This window comes from Tetrahymena thermophila, assembly GCF_000189635.1.
Source record: "Tetrahymena thermophila SB210 genomic scaffold scf_8254549, whole genome shotgun sequence".
In the NCBI taxonomy this organism is placed as follows: domain Eukaryota; phylum Ciliophora; class Oligohymenophorea; order Hymenostomatida; family Tetrahymenidae; genus Tetrahymena; species Tetrahymena thermophila.
This window is the reverse complement of record NW_002476320.1, coordinates 1-25621: the sequence shown is the minus strand read 5'-3', so window position 1 is coordinate 25621 and position 25621 is coordinate 1. Positions and strand designations below refer to the sequence as shown.

The 25621-nt window shown below is 26.6% G+C and overlaps 3 protein-coding genes across 3 annotated transcripts; 2 read left to right on the top strand and 1 right to left on the bottom strand. All coding sequences in view use genetic code 6, as the record gives it.

Annotated features, from left to right (window-relative positions):
- Positions 1 to 1423: 1423 nt before the first annotated feature.
- On the bottom strand, positions 1424 to 7368 carry TTHERM_000774831 (kinase domain protein; the record flags this gene model as incomplete). The annotated part of the gene is made up of 23 exons (XM_012798909.1): positions 1424 to 1496; positions 1612 to 1701; positions 1834 to 1923; positions 2194 to 2283; positions 2365 to 2454; positions 2564 to 2653; positions 2830 to 2919; positions 3127 to 3216; positions 3399 to 3488; positions 3694 to 3783; positions 3962 to 4051; positions 4216 to 4305; positions 4554 to 4643; positions 4890 to 4979; positions 5113 to 5202; positions 5381 to 5470; positions 5631 to 5720; positions 5883 to 5972; positions 6129 to 6218; positions 6305 to 6591; positions 6647 to 6717; positions 6777 to 6959; positions 7017 to 7368. The coding sequence occupies 23 exons, from the start codon at positions 7366 to 7368 to the stop codon at positions 1424 to 1426; spliced, it is 2586 nt and encodes an 861-aa protein (XP_012654363.1).
- Positions 7369 to 8737: 1369 nt separating this feature from the next.
- TTHERM_000774820 (dynein heavy chain family protein) lies at positions 8738 to 16632 on the top strand (the record flags this gene model as incomplete). The annotated part of the gene is made up of 19 exons (XM_012798908.1): positions 8738 to 8796; positions 8913 to 8987; positions 9049 to 9101; positions 9241 to 9335; positions 9520 to 9648; positions 10119 to 10639; positions 10696 to 10840; positions 11029 to 11534; positions 11593 to 11959; positions 12023 to 12499; positions 12549 to 13178; positions 13275 to 13609; positions 13662 to 14043; positions 14163 to 14474; positions 14530 to 14842; positions 14904 to 15040; positions 15102 to 15269; positions 15529 to 15871; positions 15935 to 16632. The coding sequence occupies 19 exons, from the start codon at positions 8738 to 8740 to the stop codon at positions 16630 to 16632; spliced, it is 5745 nt and encodes a 1914-aa protein (XP_012654362.1).
- A 160-nt stretch (positions 16633 to 16792) lies between these two features.
- TTHERM_00774810 (dynein heavy chain) lies at positions 16793 to 25461 on the top strand (the record flags this gene model as incomplete). The annotated part of the gene is made up of 16 exons (XM_001021214.2): positions 16793 to 17062; positions 17166 to 17568; positions 17623 to 17900; positions 18007 to 18620; positions 18670 to 19042; positions 19098 to 19940; positions 20055 to 20588; positions 20658 to 21766; positions 22099 to 22390; positions 22474 to 23013; positions 23082 to 23741; positions 23816 to 24314; positions 24407 to 24585; positions 24666 to 25001; positions 25058 to 25174; positions 25231 to 25461. The coding sequence occupies 16 exons, from the start codon at positions 16793 to 16795 to the stop codon at positions 25459 to 25461; spliced, it is 7278 nt and encodes a 2425-aa protein (XP_001021214.2).
- Between the last annotated feature and the right edge of the window lie 160 nt (positions 25462 to 25621).

Here is a 25621-nt window from a genome sequence, read left to right as displayed (position 1 = left end):
TATAATTATTTTTTTAAAACTAAAAAATAAATAAATAGCTTTTGCTTTTGATGTTTTTAAATTTTTTATTAATTAGTTTTTATCAGAAATTTTTGTTTTTAATTTATGTATTTCTGATAAATTTTTAAATTATCTTCTACTTTGCTGACTAATTAAGATCTCAATTTATCAAATAATTTTTACAAATATTTTGAAAAAATCATTTTTTTTGTTGGAATAAAATAAATAATTTACTGTAAATCCTTAATAATTAAAGGTCACCCCCTCCACATATTTTTACCCCTCCTTAAAGTTTTCATTATGTAAAATATAGCATTTTTATATGTGCGTTTTCATTTGTCTACCCTCTGTAATAGCCTGGCTGTATCTACCCGAGTTTACTTTTTAGAAATTAAATTTAGTGAGAGTTTATTTTTCAAAAAATATATTATTTTTAAACTTTAATTAACTCCAATGTAATCTTTTTTTTTAAATAATAAACTTCTTCAACTTTCTTTTAGAAGGATAATGAGTTTTAAATAAAAATTTTCAAATTGTTTCTGAAATTTTGATGGTAATTAATGATAAATTATATAAATATAAGTTATAAATAGTGTTTTTAACTAATGAAAGTAGAATGGGTATTTATGAATTATCTATTTTATTAATTTATTATAAGGATTTTAGAGTGTTAAAGTTAATCTAGGAGAGTGCAAGAACTCTCCTTATATGTCAATTAACCTAATGTAACATGTAGGTAGAATTTAACTTTTTTTTGTCAGTTTTAGTATTTTTAAAAGTGAATAACTGATGATTAGAAAAAATATTCAATAATTAATTATTTTATGAAATAATTTATTATTTGTAGTTACAAATTTGAATTTTTTAAGGTTATACCTTTTAAAAAACAAATAATATCATTATAGTTTTGCCTGCTCTACCAATAATCTATACTTCATTATTACATAAATCACCTACTCTTTAAAAATAATAAAAATACTATTCATTTTATTTTTAAAAGACAATTTTTTGATATGTTAAAATGCAAAAAAAGCAAATATAGTAATATATCAATATATCGAAGTTTTATTTTACCAAATATTTATTTGTTAACTGTTCAAATTATTAAAAATTTCGCGTATAGAATTTCTATGATTAAGAGTATAAATTTCTCCTAGTTAATGTAAAATCAAAGTAAAATAATGTTCAAAAAAAGCTTAAATTGCTTTTTCAATTCTAACCGAATATACAAAAGGGGGATTTTTAAGCTCATGGTTTAACTTAATATTTTATTTTCAATAAATTGAATAAATTGGCTAATTAATAGTAAGGAATAATGATTTATTAATAGAATATCTATCTTAATAAAAAATGTTTTATTAATACACAAAAAATAAGTAAACTAAACCCAAAATACAAAAAAAAATACCAACATTTCAGATAATCATAAATTAATTTGCTATTTTAAATTTTCGATTTAATATTTTGTAGGTTGATCTAATTCATACTTATTTCCCCTTTAATATAAAAAATTATAGTTATTTTATGAAATTAATTAACTATTATTTATTTAAAATTGTAAAGTTTTTTATTATTAATTTATAATTTAATGGGATTTATTATTTCAATTACCCCGTACTACATATTAAGGTAGAAATGTTTGTTGACTATTGTATTGAATTTGCAAAACTCTTTATCCCTTTCACATCGATAATATTACTTCTAAAATATTATTTTATAAATTATATTAATTTAACTTAAATATAAAAAAATTAAAAATAAAATTTAAAAATCATTTAATTCATATAAATAGATTATGAAAATAGCTTCTAGATTATTTATTATACAAATTACGTTAAATTAATATCGAAAGTATGAATCATTTTACACTTTTATATGGATATCCCTAAATCACTAACTCCTTCTGAATCAATTCTATTCCAACTTTAAAATAAAGAGAATATTATTATCATGTAAATAAATATAATCTGAAAGAAAAAAAAATTATATTAATATAAATAGAATAAAAGGTTATCTTTAGCTATTTGTACCATAAATCATATATATATTATGTATCTCTGTTAATTAAGGAACCTTTCCAAATTTTTTGATTATGAAAAAGCTCTCTTTCTTATTCAAATAAATTTTGTATCAGAAAAAAATTAGACCCTTAATTAATAAAGATAAATATTAATTAATAATTTATTGTATTACGAAAGATTAAGAGTCAAAGAACTTAAATCTTTTAATTTTTCTAAAGATAATCCGATAGCCTTCGCTCCTTCGTCGTAAATCTGATTATTTCTTGATAATTTGAAAATAAATTTAGGCTTAGGATGATATGCGTAAATTTGATAAGTTTTATTTTGATATTTGGTAAATTACTCAAGACCAAGAACGAAAGTTGTAATTTTTGGGCACTTATCTGTAAATATACAAAGCTTTTTTGCACCTTCTGTTCCTATTTTATTTTCCCTATAATTTAATATGATTTATTTTGAGCAGTGTTTTCATTCAGTGGAAATAGAATTGGTTTGAGTGAATTATTTAATTTATAGATTTATTTATTTATTAATAGAGTTACTAGAGATTAAGTGACAAACAAGTGAGGTTCTTGCATTCTCCTATAGCTGTTGCAATACTCTCAACTCCTTCAGCATGGATAGAATTGAGCCTTTTAAAGTGAAATTTAATTATTTTAAAAATGATTAATTAGTTAATTAATAATCAGAATAAAAATCTAAATATGTAAAAATAAATGTAAATTCTTATTTAGTTAGAATAATTCTAAAATCAAAATGAATATTTATAGGAGTAAATTTATAATATCTTTTTTTTTTTTGCTTTTACCTTAGTTGAAGATTCAAAGAAGTGAGATTTATACAATTTTGCAAAGCTATTCCAAGACTCTTTGCCTCTTAATTGCCTAAACCACCTGTTCTTTAAAATAATAAAAAAACAATTAAGTTCATTTTTAAATATAAATTTAGCATGAAAGAAAATGCAACCAACAAAGCAAATATATGAATGAATCAATGAATTAATATATCAATAGAAGCCAACATTCATATATTCAAAGCTTTGCTAACTAACTAACTAAATAAATAAATGTTCGCAATTTAATTAAAAGTTTTTTTAGTGATTTACGAGAAATCCAAAGATAAAGAATTTAAGTTTTTGCACTTTGATAAACCCGTTCCAATGACTTTTATCCCTTCATCGCCAATTGTATTTCGCCTATAGAATCATTTAGTTTTATATAATTTGAAATTTAAGAGTTTTAAAGCAGATAATAAAAAATTGAAAACAAATTTCTGCGATATTAGTTAGCTATTTCAATATATTAAAATAAAGCTAAAATATCTAACTAAGCATTCGCTGATAAAAAGTTTTAATGAAATTGCTTGTTTATTATTTACATAGAATTAATTGATAACGATGTGAAATTTGTGTTCTAAAATAAAGCTTATCCGAAAATCTTAACCCCTTCATTGTCAATTTTATTCCACCTATAAAATAAATTTATTTAATTTTTCAAATAATTTTCAGATTTAAAAGTAATAAGTAAGTAAGTAAGTAATTAACTAATAAGAAAATGCAAAACATATTTAGCTGACATTAGCTATTTAAATTTCTTATACTAAAATAAAAAGAATATAATTTTCAATGCTGCTTTTATGCCTAATCCATTCATTAAATAAAATAATAAATTACGCAATGTTAAGATTTAAGGAAGTGATGTTTGTACAGTTTTAAAAAGCCGTCGCAAGAATCTTAGCAGCCTCTAACTCTAATAATGTGTTGCTTTTGAATTTATTTTTAAAATATATATATGCAATGTTTGATTAAAAAAGCAAGAAAATGTAGAAATAAATAAATAGTGAACCAATAAAAAAATCAACAAAATATTAATCTAAATTTTGCTTTGAATTAACCTAAAAGTAGTTAATTCAATTTGTCGATTGATTGGAATAATAAATACCTTATTTTAAGAGCTAAAGAGGTCATTTTTGAATTTTATTATAGTGCAAGACCAAGTATCTTTGCTGTTTCTTAATCAAGAACATTTTACCTTTGAAATAATATAATTTAGTTAGCATTAAGGCTTTTCTAAGCAAATAATCATAAGGAAATCTAAAAATTTGAAACTCATTAAAAAGCAAAAATTAAATTGAATGTGCAATTCTGTTAAAAATAAGTAAATATTATATCATCAATTAAATTTTTGGTGATTACGATAGGTCAAGATTCAATGAAGTAACATTTTTGCAATTTTATATCAATGTGCGAATACTTTGCATCTTTTCAACACCAATTTTACATTCTCTTTAAAATAATAAATAGGTAAATAAACAATTAGAAACAATTTATTTACTTTGTGTTATTAATCAGTAAAAAATAAAAATGATAAGTTAGTATAATAAAATAGATTGATAGATAGATAGAAAGATAAATGGCAACAATTCTTAGAAGTTAAAATCTTCAAAAAAATATTTTTAAGTATTTTTGAATTTTAGCCAGAATTTATTTAAAAATAAACCAATATTGATTGATAATCTAAATTTTTGTAATACCTAAAATTGAGTTACAATGAAGATATATTTATGCATTTTTCAATAGATGTCGCTACGCTCTTTACCCCTTCTGCGCCGATTTTGTTACCTCTTAAAACATAAAAATTATTTAAAATATAACACTTAATAATTATGAATATTTGTGTTTTTTATTATAATAGATTGAGGTGGGAATTTAGCTTAAAAGTTCCTTTTAAGTATATAATTCACAATCCATAGATGATAAAAAAAATTAATATCCAAATAGAAATGAGTTTATATTGATGCGTTAATTAATAAGCGCAAGAGTTGCAGAAAAGATGATGAGAATAATAATTAATTTAATTGTTGTAATACGAGATGTCAAGATCCAAAAAAGTGAGATTTTTGGATTTTTCTATAGCTAACCCGATGCTATGTGCCCCTTCAGCTTCTATGTAACTTTGCCTTTAAATAATATTTAGTTTAAGAGAATTAAATTTAAGTTAAAAGTTAACATAATAAATACTGTCAAAAAAGCTATTTAATTATTCTGCTTTAAAAATATTTTATCAAATTATAAAATTGATAAGTGAATTACGAAATATGGAGAACCAAAGAATTTAAATGCGTTAAATTTTCAAAAGATTTTCCTATACTTTGTGCCCCATCCTGGTGTAGCTTAAGACCTCTTTTAGTTAAAGTAGGAATATGAATTTATATATAATAAATTGTAAAAAAGGAAATTAATTAATAATGCTTGTTTTTAATGTGAGAAATAATGAATATAAAATATTAAAGCTGTTTATATGAACAAAAGTGATTTTTATTATTTATATCAAGTTTGGTTTTTAATTTATTTTTTATACTCAAAATTAAGATTGAGAGATGTCATATTTTTACAGTTTTCCAAAGCATGGCAAACACTTTTTACTGCTTCGCTGTCGATTCCAGTGCAACTTTAAAATAAAAAAAATTAGTTTATTTTTAATATGGCTTTAGAAACTAACAAAATGAAATCCAAATAAGATAAATCAAAATGACAAATAGTTTTAGGAAATTTAATTTAAATTTTGATTGAAAATATAAGCGAATTAGATTAATTATTTCATCGATTACGAGAGATTAAGATTTAAAGAGGTCAACTGTTTACAATTTTAAATGGCAACCCCAAGAGACTTGGCTGCTTCAACCCCAATTTCGCTACTTCTATTAAGTAAAAAAGTTTAATTTGTATTTGAACGAAAAATGAATAAAATCAAAGCTTAAATATGAGTTTTAAAACTGTTTTTAATCAAAATTAGAGATAGAAATAATTAAGAAGATATAAAAGGTCAAAATCAAAATTTATCAGTTTATTTAATTTTTTACTCAAGAATAAGAGTCAAATTAGTAACATTTCTGCACTTTTGAATTACTGCCGCAATGCTCTTAGCTTCTTCTGCACCAACTTTATTCGATCTAATAAAAAATTCAATTCAATCTTTGAGGATCAAGGACTAGCAAGGAAGAAAATAAAAATGAATAGTAGTTGATACAAATAGTTACATATAAAACCAATTATTTTTTTCTTCTAAAGGAAATATTCAAATTTTAATAATGTATTTAACAAATTACGAAAGATCTATTTTTAAAGAATTTATATTCAAACTCTTATCCAAATCCATTTAATCATTTTATGAGTCTCCATCACCAACGCAATTTACCCTTTCAGACAATTATATTGGATAAATAAATTAATTTATAACTGCATGCTTAAATCTATTTAATAATTTCTTAGTTCTAATTTTTACATATCACTGTACTGCAGAATCCATTTCAGTTTTTCCACATGGTTTATAGTAGTATTTTCATAGAAAAGTTTAATGGCTTTAGGAAGCAACTACTCTATAGATTCTCTTTAATCACCTTCAGCAATCATTTTTCTAATCAACTAATTTTCTAAAAATTAATCAGCCAAATGATTTGATTAAAGGAACTAATCAATTTTTTTTCTTCTCAAATCTGCTTTCTCCTAATTGGTAATTTGCTTGCCCAAAAGCAGCTCAAGAAAAATGAGACCAAGAGAATAAACATCACCCTTTTATTAGTAATTTCCAATAATGCTATTTTATTTTTTGATGTATTTTAATTACTTTTATAGAGGCCTAGTTTAGATTTTCTTAGCTTACATAGTCATTAGGACCCGTAGCTGTTCCTATGTCAGCTGTAATATAAAAAATTCTTATTTTATTAAATTAAGGATATTTTTTGCAATTTTTATACAAATTTTGATTTTGATATATCCCAAAGGTGATCTATTAAATAGAATGTTTGATGGCTTTATTCCGCCATGTGCGATTTTTTGCTTTTCCAACTCCCTCAGACCCAACAGCAGCTAGATTAATATGATTAAGGAATTGCTTTATTTTAATTTCCTTTGTCCATTTATCAAGCTACTTAAATTACCTATTCATATTTTTTAAGTAAGCTTTAAGTTTTTTAAAAAAGAGTTTTTTTTTTTACCCTCACACATTTCCATTACAATGAAGTGGATTTTTTCCTTTTTTGTAACTTAAATAGTTTCTAAAATGTCCACAATTTAGTCTTTTTGCTTAATATTTGAAACGGAGTCTAATTTTTACTTCATTTCCTAGTGCTTTCCACTAGTCTCTTCTTTAATGCATTTAACTGCTACATCTTTTTTTGATGTTTTTGACTAAGCTTTAAAAGTAACTCCGTAACCACTACCTTCTAACTGAATTTCAGCGATATAATTCTTGCTTTTTAAAATGTCAAAGAATTGTTAAATATCTTTTTCATTTTAGTTCAACTCCTTGCATTTATATTTTATTTGAGAAGGGAGACAATTACCCATATTAGTAATTTTATTGATACTTTTTTTATAGCGAGAGTAAAAGTTTTTTTAAATAAAATCAATTAAATCCCAATAATCTTAAAATTTAACCACAATTATAGCAAAAAACTTTCATATGAATTTCAATAAATATCCTATCAAAAGATGGAAGTTTTCAAAAGAAACTGAAGCAAAAATAAAATAAAAAATACAAATTACTGCATTTAAAAATAATAGTTTTTTTAATTGCAATGTATTTAAATTATTTGCTTTTTTTATTTTATCAAAATAAAAGCATTTTTCAAGATTGAAAGTAGGCAATTTGTTTAAAATAAGAAACAAGATTAACGTTTTTGTTGTTTTAGATTATTTATTTTAACTCTTTATTTGAAAACTATAGCAAAGCTGATTAATTCAAAAATGATTAACTACATCAAAATTCATAAATTAATTTACCTTTTAAGTTCATGCTCAAAGCACAAGCAATTTTTTCAAATTAGCTTTAATTCAAAAAAATATTTTATTAAAAATAAATTTTTCAAATATTAAAATATAGTTCAGTTATTAAATTAAAAATAAACGAATATTTTATTTAAATCATTTATTTAAAATTCATTGGTAAAAATATTAAAATAAATCATAAATAAATAAATAATAATTTTTAAATACTCAAAAAATATTGAATACGATTTTTTACTATGAACAAAAAATATTCAAAAACATTTTTTTTTAATCTTTAACTTTTTATATAAGTTCAACTTTATAGTAGTAAGAATATAGAAAAATGCTCAAAATTAAAAAATTTAAGAATTTAAAATCAAAATTTAATAATGGTAATAATAATATATAAAGACAGCTGATAATTTGGATAATTAGATAAAATAAGAGGATAATAAACAAAAAACTATATTAAGAAATTGGTATAACTCAAGTAGATAATAAATAAAATCTATGATATTTTGTATTAGCCTTTATTTTTTGTGTAAATAAATTATTAAAATTGCGATCATAGATAGATATTTAATAAATGACTGACTTGAATTAACTAAAAGAAGCATATTTATATTAAAAATGAATATTGAGTTTTTTAATGATCTTATGATTTATTCTTAATTGAATGCATTTTGTGAATGAAAACAGCTTATTAGTTGTTTTTACTATACTAATTATTTGCATGTAAAATTGTTTGATTGCTTTCTTGCTTCTAAAAATACATGAAAAAGCTAAGACTTTCATGACTGACTGACTGATTTATTATTGATTAATTGATTTGCGATATTATTGATTTATTTGTAGAGTTAATATAATTTAATTAAATAAAAATCATAAATAAGAATAGAGGCATATTTCTTCGATAGTCAGTATATTTATTAATCAATTATTAGAAGAGATGGATCTAAATATTTAGCACTATTCTTTAGAGGAGCTATTCTAAGTGTGCTAAATTAAGTATAAAATTAGCTGCCATTTTTATATCATCACGGCATTTCAATTTGGGAGGGATTATTTTCCTCCTGTTGGTGCCATCAAAAAAGTATCATTAATGAATTATGTATTAAAAACAGATTATAGGAAAAAGATAATGAAAGAGCTTTTGTCAATTCGAAAATATTTAGCGACATCTGGAGCTCATTCACATAGTAAGAATATTTGAGATGAGTTTATGAAATAGCTAAAAACTTTTCTTTTGCAAACAAATAGGTGGACGAAATCTTAGTTAGATATGGAGAGGACTGTATCTCTAAACAATTTTGGTAAATTTTTGATATTTGTTTTATATTTTTTGTTAGCAAAAGAAAAAGCAAGCAAAATCAAAGGAAAATAAGAAAATATTAAGGCCAAAGCTTTTGCAAGGAGACATAGACCCACGATGATATTTTTTTGTAAAAAAAGGTACCATAATATATAAGAAAATAGATGAAAAGGAAAAGGCGATGATGTTAATATTGAATGAAGCTTTCATATATGGAAACAGATTTAAGTACAGAGTAATTCTATTCTTCCATATCTTCTGCTTTCATTTTTTTTCCTCCTTTTTCAATTGCATAATATTCAGTAAATAGGCCAAAAGCAAATATGAAAAACTTCGATTTAGGGGAAGAAATGCCTAAGCCTAAAAATTATTAAAATTCAAAGTGCAATTTAAGTGATTCGTATATTATAATTTAATAGGGTGAAGTAGACAACAGTTCTTATCCGCCTGTAAAGATAAATTTTACTGCTATAAAAAAGAGTCTACCTAACACAGACCAAAATGCGATTAAAACTGCTCTTACAACACTATTTGAAACCGTTTAAGAAGTAATTAAATATTTCTAAATAATTAAAAATTAAATAAATACCTCGCTTGGCAAATATCATCAATAAATCTTTTTTCCAATTAATACTAATCAAAAAATAATTCGACAAGCTTTCTTTTTCTATTAAGATCTAAATCAATAACTTGATATAAACTCATTTTACTCAACTATTATAAATCTATTTCTAAATATTTGTCATTTTTTCCATTTTTTTAACCAAGCAAAGACTAAAAACGTTCAATTTCTAAAATATTTTTTTAGTTTTGAAATTCCCAAGTTCAAAACCCGCTATTCGTTTGTTATTAATAATAAACTACTTTCAGTAATTATTTAAGGAATAAATTAAAGCTAGCATTGCTTTTTTTATAATCATATTAAAAAATTTTCACTGAAGCTATTTTTTATTTGTTTCAAGCTAACAGAATAAATCGTTTATCTTAATTTATTAATTAAATCCATTTATTTTAATAGGTAATGGTACAACACTCAAGTGTAGAAATCGATTTAGGAGTTTTTGGTAAAATAAATAGCTTTGAAAAAACAGTAAGTTTTGAGCCTTATAGCATGCATAAAAAGAGAGAAGTCAAACAGCGCTCTACTGTTCGTGAATTGCTAGACTAAAGGAAGGGTCTATCAAGATCTATGGCTAACTTAAATAAATTAAATTATGCCAATCTTCTCCAGTTTGGAGATTAATCAAATATAGAATAAAGCCAAATTAAGCCTCCATCAAGGCAATAAAAAGTTATGGGCTCTCATCACGAGCTTCCTTAAGTTTCCGAAAATGAAATTAAAACTGGTAACATGTTTGGCAGTGCTACCAACCTTGGTCACCAATAATATCTTTCCAACACTAATTTATAATAAATACCTTTGTTCATTAATAAAGGAGAAATAAAAAGTCATTAAAACTTAGGCTTGTCTACTGTTGCTTTAGACGATAATCTCAAGCCTAGCACAACTAACTTCCTTGGAACAAAAAGAAAAATCAAGTAATTTAAAAAAAATAATTTTAAAAATCAAATAAATTCCTTTTAAATAAAAAAAGAGTAAATGTCTAATCACAAAATTTATAAAAATTTAATTCATCAAATAAATTCGAATCATCTCCCACAAGACGTTATAAATAATAACATATATAAATAAATGATGAATTGCTCTCTGCAGGCACAGATCCTCTTGCAAAGGAACAGGTAATAAAAATTTATTAAATCAATTAAAAACAGTCTTTTTAAATATTAAAATAATTTATTAAAACATTTAAGACAAGTTTTACTAAAATGAAATGAATAAAAATATTTTTTAATATTTTTAATTTAAAATATTAATTTTATTTATGAGAATTTATTTTTTATAATTGATTGTTTTTAATTAAATAAAGGAATTTTCTAAATTAGCTAATGAAGCTTCTAATTTGATATATTCTACATTTATAAAACCTCCAAATGCATAGATTAGATACCCTCCAATTTTAGATAAATTTTCAAGAACTCTAGCAGCTCCTTTGGCTTCATAGAAGTTTAACTTATCAATCAGTGCCAGAATTGGGTCAAATTATACTCCTTCAGCTAGAAGATTATACTTTGACAGCTAAACAAAAGGCATTAAAGTTTTGTATTTAAAAGATAGCAGTGTCAATTTTACTGCAAATTAAGAGCTTTTATAAGAAACTGCAGATTTAGAAGAAGAACTTGATTATGTATTAAGAAGGGTAGAAATTAGTGAAGAGTTAGAAAGAAAAATGATTGCAAAGAGAAATTGCTATTAAAGATACAACGAATACATTTAAGAGCATATTCCTTAGGAATTTATTGCAAACATCAACAATTACTGGTTGAAGGATATTCTAAATTTAATCCCTGCTTCTCTTAATTATGTCGATATTGAGTAAAATTATATAAAAATAAAATAAATATAAATAAAAAATTTTTATATTTTTTATTAGCAAAGTAAATTTCATGAAAAATGAAATGCTTAAAGAAATTGTTATTTATTACTTCGAATCTGTCAAAAAATCTATCTTGGACTATGTTCTTAAAGACGAAGACGAAAAATTGAGAGTAGGTATTATGCAGATTTTTGATCCCGTGGTTGAGTATGGTGATAATATTTATAGAGGATTAGAGCCAGATGATGACTGGAGATCAAGTAAAGCTCATAGCACTGAGTTCATTAAATAAAATTTAGTTATCAACTCAAAGGCTACCTTAAAGCTTATGGAGCTGTGGAGGAAATATGAAAGAATGCACTTCTTTGTCCTTCCAAGCAAAAAAGACCAAACTATGAATATTTAGAATTTCATTCAAATTCAAGTAAATTATTATTTTGTTTAATAAAATATTTCAAAATCTTACTTTCTTTCAAATATTTTAAAGACTAAGCACATTACTGATGTTAAGAACCACTTGGGATCTGAATGGCTTAATGATGTAAAAGAAATTTATGAAGAGGAGCTAAATTAGATGAATAAAGATAAAAGATTGGCCTAAATATTCTTCGATTCTTCTGCTACTTTGATGTCAAATCAAATCAGATAATTAGTCACTGACTCATTAATTCTCTACAAAGAGTTCTTTGGAAGATTCGATAAGTAAGTTTTACCTACCCCCCAAGAGATTATTGAAAGAGACTAAGATTGCAGATTACCAATTGAAGATGTTTTCTTGCATATTAAACTTGCAGACGAAGATAACCACATTATTTTCTAAGATAATCTTTACGAAACTATTAAAAAGGATTTAATTAAGATGATTGATGATATTGTTAAAACAACTCAAGGATTCTCTCGTCCTGAAAATGCTATTACTAGAAATGAAAGTGTTACCCTTTGTGATATCCCACTTTCAGATGAAGTAAAAATAAATTTTATTTAAATTTTTAATTAAAAAATGTTTTTTTTAGACCTATGTGAAAGTTAAGCAATATGTCAATGACGTTTTAGATAGAAATTTAGAAAATATAGATTCAGTCCTCTTGATTTATGAGAAATATGCTTATTTATTAGAAGAAAAGATTAAGGTAGAGAGATATTTAGGAACTGGAGTTAGAACTAGAGAAGAAATTAATTTAAATGTAACAAAATACAAAACAGTTATTCAAGATATTATGAAATAAGTTCCTTCTTATGTTAGAATGAACATGATCTTAGTTGACGGATGTGAAATTAAAAAGTCATTTTTATACATTTGTGATGAAATTCTTGTAGTCTTATAGTCATATACATATACTTATATTATGAACCGCAGTGATGCTATCTAAAAAGATATTTAAAGTATGCAAGACTACATTAAAGTTAAGGCAGACACTACTGAAAAGCTAGTAGATTTAGAAAAAATGATTGAAAACATTAAAAAAATTGATTCCAAGAGAGTCTAACATGAATTCACTGATTTAAGAAAGTGGCTGCAACTTCTCATTAATAATACTCATTACAGACTTACTATTGATGATCTCAAAGTCATAGCAAGCACAGCTCATTACGTTCACTAGTTTATGGATGTTGTCAACACAGAAGAAGAAAGATTATTCAAGGTATTTTTTTAATAATGGTTTATCTTAGCAGATTTTTATTATTTCTTGTTATGAATTCATTTTTTTTAATTAAATTTTAATCTATTTATTTTAAAGGAAAGAGATGAAATCGAAGGAAAAATAAGAAAGAGAAGAAATGACCTTGAAACTGACACTAAGCAATTATGTATTGGAATAGATTCTTTGGCTAATTCATACACCGTTGATATTCAAACTGAAGATGCTCTTAAGGCAGTTGAGTAATATACTACTACTTTGAATTAATTACTTGAAGAAATGACTGATATCAACCAAAAAGAAGAATTGCTTGGATACACTCAAACAGAATTCCCTGATTTAATTGCTGCTAAAAATAATTTAACTCCCTTCCAAGATCTCTGGTATTTAATTAGAGATAGGGCAACAAAACTTAAAAACTGGCAATAAATACAGTAAGAATTAATTCAATCTTTTCAAAATTATAATAACTTTTTTCAAAAATAGATCTTGTTTCACTCTTGATCCTGAGTTGATTGAAAAGGAAATGAAAGGTATGCAAATGACTAGTTAAAAGCTGAAGATCATTTTTAAGCAAAGAAAACTTGATAAGCCTCTTAAGTTAGCTGAAGAATAATATTCTACCCTTCAAGAGTTCTAACAGCATATGCCTTTAGCAAGAGTCTTCTCTAACAAGGGTTTAAAAGATAGACATTGGAAAGATATTAGTGAAATTGTTAAGTTCCCAATCAACCCTGAAAAATCTGAAACATTAAATCGTATTATTAAGATGGAACTCAGCAAAGAAGATTATGATAAATTAGAAGATATCTCTGATAAAGCTTCTAAAGAATATGGTATTGAAAAGATTCTTCAAAAGATGAAAGATGTAAAATAAATTCTTTAAAAATTGTGGAATTTTTCTTTAATTTCTATTTTTTTATTTAATTTGCTTACAATTTATTTTATTTTCACATATTAATTTATTACTTAATTAATTAATTTTAGGATTGGAGTGAAATTAATGCAGAACTCAAGCCATGGAAAGAAACTGGTACATTTGTTATAAGTGGTACTTGCGTTGATGAAATAGTCTAAATTTTAGATGATCAAATTGTAAAAACTCTAACCATGAAGGGTTCTCCTTATGCTAAGGAATTTGAAGAGTAAATTATGGAATGGGAAGACTGGTTAAATTATACTCAATAATTATTTGAATATTGGGTTAAAGTTCAAAGTGTCTGGCTTTATCTTGAACCCATTTTTACTTCTCCTGATATTTCAAAATCTCTCCCTCAAGATGCAGTTTAATTCTAAAAAGTAAATTTTATTTTATTTTTACTTTTGCTAAATAAAAAATTTTATAACAAATAAGGTTGATTCTGATTGGAAAAATAGTATCATGGGTAAGGTATCTAAAAATTTAAAAGTAATAGAGTTCACTAAGGATAGAAGAATGCTCGAAATTATGAAAGAATCCCATTTGAAGTTAGAATTAGTTTCTAAGGGTCTTAATGAGTACTTGGATCAAAAGAGACAGAGCTTCCCAAGATTTTATTTCTTATCAAATGATGAGTTGCTTGAAATTCTTTCTGAAACTAAAGACCCAACTAGAGTTTAACCCCATCTTAAGAAGTGCTTTGAAGGTATTTAAAAGCTCAAATTCGATAACACTCATAAGATCTATGGTAATTTATTTATTTTAGTTTTCAAGTTTATAAAATTAATGATTTTTTATTTGATAAAAAGGTATGTTCTCAAGCGAAGGTGAATATGTTCCTTTCATCACAGTCATTGATACTGAAATAGCTAATGGTAATGTTGATCAATGGTTAGTCTGGGTAGAAGACTAGATGGTTTAAGCTGTTCATAAAGTCACTTAACAAGTAAAATTATCAAAAACTTAATTTCATAAAAAGCATTTGATTAAAACTTTTTATTTTTTAGTCTTTTGATGAGTACTAAAAAATTGCAAGAAAAGATTGGGTTCTGTAGAGATGCGGTATGGCTGTCCTTTGCGTAAACATGACCTATTGGACTCACTTCACTGAAAAAGCTTTGCAAGAGGAGGGCACAAAAGGTGCTTAAAAGTATTCCAACACTTGTAACGAATAGGTAATAAATTTTTTATAAAAGTTATTTTAGTTTAGAATACATTTGTAGGAGAAATGCAAAAAAGATTGCTCAAAATTTTTAATTAATTTATAAATGCGATGATGTTTTTAGAATGGATATTTGAATATAATTAGCTTTTTAAACTAATTATGTTAAATTTGAAAATACCTTCACGAATGAGCATAAATAATATAAGTTTAATAATAATTAAAATTATTTTGTGATAAATTTAATTTAACTAAATTGAAATATAAAAAAGCTTGAATAAATTGTAGAATTAGTTCGTTCTAATATCAACAAGTTGGATAGATGCACTATTGAAGCTTTAATTGTGCTTGATGTACATAACAGAGATAGTGTTGCAAAATTAGTAGAAAAGAATATCTCTAATGTTAACGATTTTGAATGGTAGAGTCAACTTCGTTATTATTGGATTAACAACAACACAACTGTTAAAATTATTAATGCAGTTTGTGAATATAACTATGAATATCTTGGTAACTCAACCAGATTGGTCATAACTCCTCTTACTGATAGATGTTACAGAACACTTTGTGGTGCTGTTCATCTTAATTATGGTGGTGCTCCAGAAGGACCTGCAGGTAATTACAATTTTTATTTTTATCCTATGATTTTTTTAATTAAATTTTAAATAAATAATTTAGGAACTGGTAAAACTGAAACTGTTAAGGATTTAGCCAAGGCTCTTGCTCGTTAATGTGTCGTCTTTAACTGTTCTGATGGTTTAGATTACAAGGCTATGGAAAAATTCTTCAAAGGTTTGGCTTCAAGTGGTGCTTGGAGTTGTTTTGATGAGTTCAATCGTATTGATTTGGAAGTGCTTTCTGTCGTTGCTTAATAAATTTTATCAATTCAAATTGCCCGTACTGAAGGAAAGAAAGAATTTGAATTCTATGGCTCTGTTATTCCTCTTAAGCCTACTTGCAACTGTTTTATTACAATGAATCCTGGTTACGCAGGTCGTTCAGAATTGCCTGATAACCTCAAGGCTCTTTTTAGATCAGTAGCGATGATGGTTCCAGATTATGCAATGATTGCTGAAATTTGTTTATATTCGTATGGTTTTTCTGACGCTAGAAATCTTGCAAGAAAAATTGTAACCACTTACAAGCTCTGTTCCGAGTAACTTTCTTCATAAGATCACTACGATTATGGTAATTTTTTATTATTTTTCACTAGATAATTCAATTATTTAAATTTTTTTTTTTTCAGGTATGAGAGCAGTAAAGTCAGTACTTACAGCAGCTGGTAACTTGAAAAGAAAGTATATTAGAGAAGACGAAAGTATTCTTATGTTAAGAGCTATCAAAGATGTTAACGTAGCTAAATTCTTAAAGTATGATCTAGTCTTGTTCGATGGTATTACTGAAGATCTCTTCCCTGGAGTAAAATTGCCTGAAATAGATTACAGAAATATGTTTGAGTGTATTGATTCTGCTTTATAAACAAGATAACTCCAAAAGGTTGACTACTTTGTTGAGAAAATTATCTAACTTTATGAAATGATTCTTGTTCGTCACGGCCTCATGGTTGTCGGTATGCCTTTCTCTGGAAAAACATCAGCACTTCATGTCTTAGCTGATGCTTTAACTCTTTTAAATGAAAGAGGATAAATGGAAGAAAATAAAGTTCAAATCACCACTTTGAATCCTAAATCTATTACTATGAACTAGCTTTATGGTTATTCTGATGAAGTTTCTCATGAATGGACTGACGGTGTCTTAGCCGTTAAGTTTAGAGCTTTTGCTAAGTAAGAAAATCTTGATAGAAAAGTAATATATTCATTTATTTATTTATTTAAAATAATATTTTAGTCTTATTAATATTATAAGAAATTCCTTCTTTTTTAGTAATATTTTTTATTTTAATTCAAAGTGGCTTATTTTTGATGGTCCTGTTGATGCAGTTTGGATTGAAAACATGAACACCGTGCTCGACGATAATAAAAAATTGTGTTTAAATTCTGGTGAAATTATTGCCATGTCTAATTCAATGAACATGATTTTTGAACCTATGGATTTGGCTGCTGCTTCTCCAGCTACTGTTTCCAGATGTGGTATGATTTATATGGAACCTCAATACATGGGATGGGAGCCACTTTATCATAGTTGGGCTTCTACTTTACCTAAAACATTCAAATAAGAAGACCTCGATGAAATTGACACTTTGTTTAGATGGATAATTAATCCTACTTTGAAGTTTATTAGAAAGAAATGCCATGAAATATCTCCAACACAAGACTAAAATTTAGTTGTATCCTTAATGAGAATATATAGAGGTATTTATTTTATTTCATTTTTAAATTTGGATTCTTAAAATTAATAAAAACTAGGTTTGCTCAAGGATTTGGAAGACTAAGATTATTATGATAGCATTGAATTCAAAAATAAATAATCCATGATTTAGTTCAGATTCATATTCTCTCTCTACTGGTCTATTGGTGGCTCTTTAACTGGTGATGATAGAAAATAATTCAACGTTTTCGTTGCAAGACTTCTTAACAAAGAAATATAGGATCCTGATATTCCTGCTAATCTTGATATTAAGAAAATCACAGTTCCTGATAACGGATAAATTTACGAATATAATTTACGCTACAAAGAAGCTAAGGTAAAAACAATAAATATAATTTAAATTTATCAAATTTATTTATTATTGAGAGTTTTCTCATTTTAAAAAAAATCTAATTCTCAAAAAATATTTTTTAAATAATTAGAGCGAAGGTATTGAATGGGTTAAATGGGTTGACTTAATTGAAAATATTGACATCCCTGCTAAAGCTAAGCCATAAACTATTATAGTACCTACTTAAGATACAGTTAGATACTCATTTTTATTAGAACACAACATCAAGAATTGCGTTCCCACTCTTTTCTGTGGCCCAACAGGTACTGGTAAATCAGTTTACATTAAAAACTTGCTAATGTAAAAGCTTGATCAAAAGAAATACATGACCATTGAAATTGGATTTTCTGCATAAACAAGTGCTACCTAAACTATGGACATTGTTGATAGCAGACTTGATAGAAAGAGAAAGGGTGTTTATGGCCCAAAGATTGCTGAAAAGGCTATTATATTTGTTGATGATTTGAATATGCCAACAAAAGAAAAATGGGGTGCTTAGCCTCCTGTTGAAATTTTACGTTAAATGCTCGACTGCGGTGGATGGTATGACATGAAGGATGACAAACCATTTAAATAGCTTGTTGATATCATTTTTGTAGCAGCTATGGGTCCTCCAGGTGGTGGTAGAACCTTCATTACTCCTCGTATGCTTCGTCATCTTAACTTGATCTCTTTAGCTGAGTTTGATGAATCTTCTTTGAAAAAGTAAAATTTATTTTAATATAAAATAAATTAATTTTTTTTGTTTAATCAGGATTTTCTAAACAATTCTTTAATGGTACTTCTCTACTCAATAATTCAATGAAGATATCAAGAAACTTGAAGGTAGATTGGTTCAAGCTACACAAGAAACATACAAAGTCGCTACTGAATTTATGAGACCTACTCCCACAAAATCTCATTACTTGTTCAACTTGAGAGATATCTCAAAGGTCGTTATGGGTATCTGCTTAGCTGATAGAGACTTAACTGTAAAATAAGAATAAATTGTACGTCTCTGGGTGCATGAAACTCTCAGAGTATTTAGTGATAGACTTGTAGATGAAGCAGATAGATCTTTAATGCTTAGCAAGATCCGTGATATCACAAGAAGAATCTTTAACTTGAACTTTGACACAATTTTTGAAGTAAAATAATACTAAAAAAGTTTAATAAAATTAAATTAAAATTGATGAATAAAAGCATTTAGATACTAATGGCGATAAGAAAGTAGACACTTTAGATGAAATTAGAGGTTTGATTTTCACTAATATTTTAACTCCTTTGGGAGCTCCTAAAAAACCTTATGAAGAAGTGTTTGAAATGAATAAATTAACCGAGGCTTGTGAAGAATCTCTTTCTCAATATAATATGGTTTCAGACAAACCTATGGATTTAGTGCTTTTCTAGTTTGCTGTTGAACACTTGCTTATCATTTAGCGTATTATTATGCAACCTGGCGGTAATGCTTTGCTTGTTGGTGTTGGTGGTTCAGGTAGACAGTCACTAACCCGTTTGGCTTCTCATTTGAATGATTTTGTTACTATTTAAATTGAAATCAGTAAGCAATATGGCAAAGTAGAATGGCGTGAAGATTTAAAAAAGATCTTAAAGAGTGCTGGTGGAAAAGGATAATAAACAGTTTTCTTATTCACAGATAGTTAAATTAAGTAAGAAGGTTTTGTTGAAGATATTAACAACCTCTTGAATACCTGCGAAGTTCCTAATTTGTTTGCACCTGAAGACAAGGCAGAAATCATGGAATTAGTTAGATCCGATGCCAGAAGTGAAGGTAAAGCTTCTGAAGGTACTCCCGATCAGCTCTATGCATATTTTGTAGAAAGATGCAAAAACAATCTTCATATAGTACTTTGCTTTAGTCCTATAGGTGATGCTTTCAGAACTAGAGTCAGAATGTTCCCTTCATTAGTTAATTGTTGCACTATTGATTGGTTCTTCGAGTGGCCTTAAGACGCTCTTGTTTCTGTCGCTAAGAAATTCATGAAAAAAATTGAAATGGATGAAAAAACTCGTGACAAATGCACAGTAATAAATTTCTAATTTACTTTATAATTCATTTTAATTAACAAATTTTAAATAAATAATTTATTTATTTATTATTATTTATGAAAATTTAATTTTACTTTTAAAAATTTAAAGGAAATGGTGCAATATTATCATTAGTCTACAGCTACTTGGGCTAACAAGTTCTTCTTGAATTTAAGAAGAAAGTATTATGTCACACCTACTTCTTACTTGGAAATGATTATTACATTCTAGACCTTGCTAGATGAAAAGAGAAAATAAGTTCAATCAAATATTCACAAATATAAAAATGGTTATAATTAAATTATTACAACTGAATAAGCTGTTGGTTAGATGCAAATTTAGTTAAAAGAAATGGTTCCTAAACTAAAATAAGCTGCAGAAGATACAAAATAAAAAATGGAGGCAGTCGCTAAAGAAAAAGCTGTTGCAGATAAGTTGGCTGAAGGTATTAAAATGGAAGAAGCTACAGTCTAGCTTGCAGTAGACAAGGCTAATGCTATCAAGGAAGAATGTGAAAAAGATCTTAACGAAGCTCTTCCTGCATTATAAGCTGCTGAAGAAGCACTTAACGTTATTACCAAACCTCAAATTGATAATCTTAAAACTATGAAGTAGCCTGCTGAACCTATCAAAGCAACTATGAAGGTATTTTATTATAAATTAGTTATTAATTAAATAAGATTTTAATTTCTTTTTTTCTCAAATAATATTAAGGCTGTCTGCTTAGTTATGTATCCTAATCCTTCAGAAAAGAAGAAGGAAGGACTCAAGACTGTTGTTGATTGGTGGGCTGCTAGTGTTAAACTGTTAGGTAACCCAAGATTATTACAAGATATGCAAGGCTTTGATAAAGAAAATATCCCAGAAAAAGTTATTCAATAACTCGGAGCTTATTTCAATGATGCAGAAGCTAAACCTTTCTTAGAAAAGAATGTAGTAGAAAAAGCTTATGAAGCTTGTGGTAGTATGTTAGCTTGGGTTCATGCTATGCATGATTATTACTATGTCAATAAGAAAGTCAAGCCTAAAAAAATTGAATTGGCTAAGGCTCAAGCAGAAGTGTCTGGCTTGGAAAGTTAATTAAGAATTAAACAAGCTGAATTGAAGGCTGCTATGGATAAAGTCGATGCGTTAAACAAGGATTTAATGATAACAAAGAAGAACAAAGAGAAACTTGAAAAAGACTATGAGGAGTGCTCACAATAACTTGAACGTGCTAAGATTTTGATTGGTAACCTAGGAGGTGAAAAAGATCGTTGGGGTAACTTAGCTGAAGAGCTAAAGCAACAGTATGAATCATTAACAGGTGATATTCTTGTTTCATCAGGTATTATTGCTTATCTTGGAGCTTTTACACCTACTTACAGAAAAGAAATTTCATAAGACTGGGTTCATAAATGTAAAGAAATGGAGATCTTAGGTAGTGAGAAATTCAATTTACCAAAGATTTTAGGAGACCCTGTAAAGATCAGATAGTGGAATATTGAAGGTTTACCTTCTGATAGCTTCAGTGTAGAAAACGCTATTATTATCTTTAGATCAAGAAGATGGCCCTTATGTATAGATCCTCAAAATCAAGCCAATAAATGGATCAAAAAAATGGAAGAATCAAGAAAATTGTAAGTTATTAAGTTAACTGATAATGACTATCTCCGTACTCTCGAAAATGCTATTCAATTCGGTAGACCAGTTCTTCTTGAAAATGTGCCTGAAGATTTAGACCCATCTTTGACTCCAATCTTATTGAAGCAAACATTCTAAAAAGGTCCTTCAACCTATATCAAGCTTGGTGAGGCCGTAATTGAATATTCCTTAGACTTTAGGTATTATTTTAATAATTTTGGAATATTTAAAAGCTAAATTTTTAAAGATATTATTTCAAATAAATTTAATTATTTATAAAGAATTATTTTATTTCTTTTTTGAATTTTTAAAGATTTTCTTTTCAAAAAAATTCAATTGCTTATTTTATTTCTTATAAAATTTTTGAGGATTTTTTTTTCTTATAAATTGAAGAATCATTTTATTTCTGATAAAAATTTATTATCATTTAAAAAAATGAATATTTTTCTACAATCAAAAATATTTTTTGAAATACCATTTTTTTATTTTTAATTTAAATAAATGAATTAAATTTATTTTTAAATACTAACAGATTCTATATTACAACTAAATTGCGTAATCCTCACTATTTACCTGAGTTGTCAACAAAGGTTACAATTTTGAACTTTATGATTACTTATGAAGGTTTGAATGATTAATTGCTTGGTATTTTAGTTAAGAAGGAGCGCCCTGATTTGGAAAAAGAAAAAGAAAGATTAATTATTGAAAGTGCTAGCAATAAAAAGTAATTGGCAGAAATCGAAGATAAGATTTTGTAAGTTTTATAAGGAAATAAAAACATTCTTACAGATGAAACTGCTATTAATATTCTCACTGCTTCAAAGGTAATTGATATTCTTTTCTTTTTATATTCATCTTATTAGATATTTTGAATCATGAAAAATAACTTTTTAAATAAAATAAATAGAATACTTCAAATGAAATCAAAGAAAAGCAAGAAATTTCAGAAGCAACAGAAAAAGAAATTGACAATGCAAGAGAAACTTATTAGGATGTTTCTTAGCAAGCAAGTAGTTTGTTCTTCTGTATTTCAGACTTGGGCAACATCGATCCTATGTATCAATATTCTTTAGCTTACTATATTGATCTATTTACATAGGGTATTTCTTAAGCTGAACTAAGTGATGTCTTTACTCAAAGACTTGAAAACTTAAAGAATTACTTCTTGTATTCTCTTTATTCTAATATTTGTAGATCACTTTTTGAAAAGGATAAACTTGTATTCTCTATGCTACTTGCTTCTCGTTTAATGGAGTTTAGACACGAACTTGACAACGAACACTGGAGATTCTTCATGACTGGTGGTATTTCTCTTGACGAAAATCTACCTCCTCAACCTCAAGATGCTGCTTGGATTTCTGCAAAATCTTGGGCAGAAATTGTGAGACTCAGTGCTCTCAAGCATTTCGATAACTTCTATAAAAACTTCTATGCTCCTGAAAAGCTTGTAAAAATTTTAATAATTAATTATCTATTAAATAAAAATTACATTTATTCTAAAATTAATACAAATAGGCTCATTTTAAGAAAATTTTCGATAGCAGCAGTCCTCAAACTGTTCCTTTACCTGCTGAATTAGACTCTAAGTTCGATGAATTCCATAAACTTATGATTTTGCGTACTATTCGTCCTGATAAGATTATTCCAGCTGTTTAAAATTTCATCTCAAATAAGTTGGGATAGAAGTTTATTGAACCTCCTCCTTTTGACCTGGGTTTAATTTATAAGGATTCTTCAGCCATTACTCCATTGATTTTCGTTCTTTCTCCTGGTTCAGATCCTTTTGCTAGTTTGAATGCATTCTCACAAAAGATGAAAAAGGAAATCAATTCAATCTCTTTAGGTTAAGGCTAAGGTCCAGCTGCTTAAAAAATGATATTCGAAGGACAAATCACAGGTAATTGGGTTGTCCTACAAAATTGCCATCTCGCTGTAACTTGGATGACAACTTTAGAAAAAATATGCGAAGGCTTCAACAATAATCCAGAAATGAATCCTGAATTTAGATTATGGTTGACTTCTTATCCATCTCCAAATTTCCCTACTAGTGTTCTTTAAGCTGGTATTAAAATGACTAATGAACCTCCTAAGGGTCTTAGAAGCAACATGCTTGGTTCATATTTAATTGATCCTATTATCAAGCCAGAATTCTTTGACGGATGCAATAATCCTATGGTAACATTTTTAAATAAAATATTAATTAATAAATAAATAAATAAATAAACAAACAAATTAATTAATTTTAACAGGCATTCAAGAAATTACTTTATGGTTTATGCTTCTTCCATGCTGTTATTTAAGAAAGAAGAAAGTATGGCGCTCTTGGTTGGAACATTTCTTATGAATTCAATGAATCAGACTTGCGTATTTGTGTCAGACAATTAAAAATGTTCCTTGATGAATCAACTGGAGTTTTCCCATTCGATGCACTCAATTATTTAGCAGCAGAATGTAACTATGGTGGTAGAGTCACAGATGATAAAGATAGAAGACTAATTAAAACTCTTTTGCTTGATTACTACAACCAAGAAACCGTTGATAATCCTAATTATCAATTTGCTCCAGGCCTTGAATATAGAGCACCACATTGTGAGACCCATGAAGATTTTATAAATCACATTAAGACTAAGCTACCTTTAATTGCTCCTCCTGAAGTATTTGGTTTCCATCTTAATGCAGATATTACTAAAGATATGAACGAAACAAATCTCTTAAATGACTCTCTTTTAATTTGCTCCTCTCACGGAGGTAATTAATTATTCAAAAGCAATAGCTTTCTATTAAAATAATATAATTTCTTATATAGTTTTAATAAAATTTTTATAAATTAAATAAAAAAGGTGGTAGTGGAGGTGAAAGTGTAGAAGACACTTTGAAGTAGGTATGTTAAAATATCTTAACCGATTTCCCTCAACAATTCAACATACCAGAAGTACAAAAGGTATTCCCAGTCGTAAAGAATGAAAGTATGAACACTGTACTTACTTAAGAACTTACTCGTTTTAACAAGTTGATCAAGGTAATTAGAAAATATAAACGACTAATTATTTATTTATTAAATAATTTAATTCTAAAAATATTTCCTTATTATTTCAAAAGGTTGTTCAATCCAGCTTAGTTGATATCTAAAAAGCTCTTAAGGGTGAGTTATTGATGTCTATTCAACTTGAAGCTGCTTCAAAGAGTTTGTTTGATGGTAAAGTTCCTGATCTTTGGATGCAAGCAAGTTATCCTTCACTAAAGCCACTAGGTGGTTACGTTGCAGATCTGAAATAAAGATTACACTTCTTCTAAAATTGGATTGACTCTCAAACCAGTCCAAATGAATTTTGGCTCTCTGGTTTCTACTTCACATAGAGTTTCCTTACTGGTGTTTTACAAAACTACGCAAGAAAGAAAATTATTCCAATTGATATAATTGAATTTGACTTTGAAGTAAACTTTTGCTTTATCTTGAATGTTATTTATTGAAATATAAATTTAAAAAATAGTTTATCAACACTCCAGTAACTGCAAAGCCAGAAGATGGTGCTTATGTTCACGGTCTCTTTATCGAAGGCTCAAAATGGAATATGAACACTATGAAGTTGGACGAATCAGACCCAAAAGTAATAAATTTTAAAAAATATGATTTTTAATTAAAAAAAATTGAAAAAATAAAAAGGTTTTGTTTGTCAAATGCCCAACAATTTTACTAAAGCCAAAGAAAACTTCAGAATTGTCTTAATACAAAAACTATAACTGTCCTGTCTATAAAACAACTGCACGTAGAGGTGTTCTATCAACAACAGGTCACTCAACTAACTTCGTTATGTATATAAGAATGCCAACAGATAAATCTGAAAGCCACTGGATTAAGAGAGGTGTTGCATTACTTACCCAATTAGACGATTGATTAAATTTAGAAACAACCTTTCAAAATTTTGAGTAAATATTCTTAAAAAAATATTTTAAGAGAAAAAACTTTAACTAATTGTCTCTAAAATACTAACTATCTAATAAAATTTATTAATAATTTAACAATTAAATCAAAAATAATATTTATCTTTATTCAA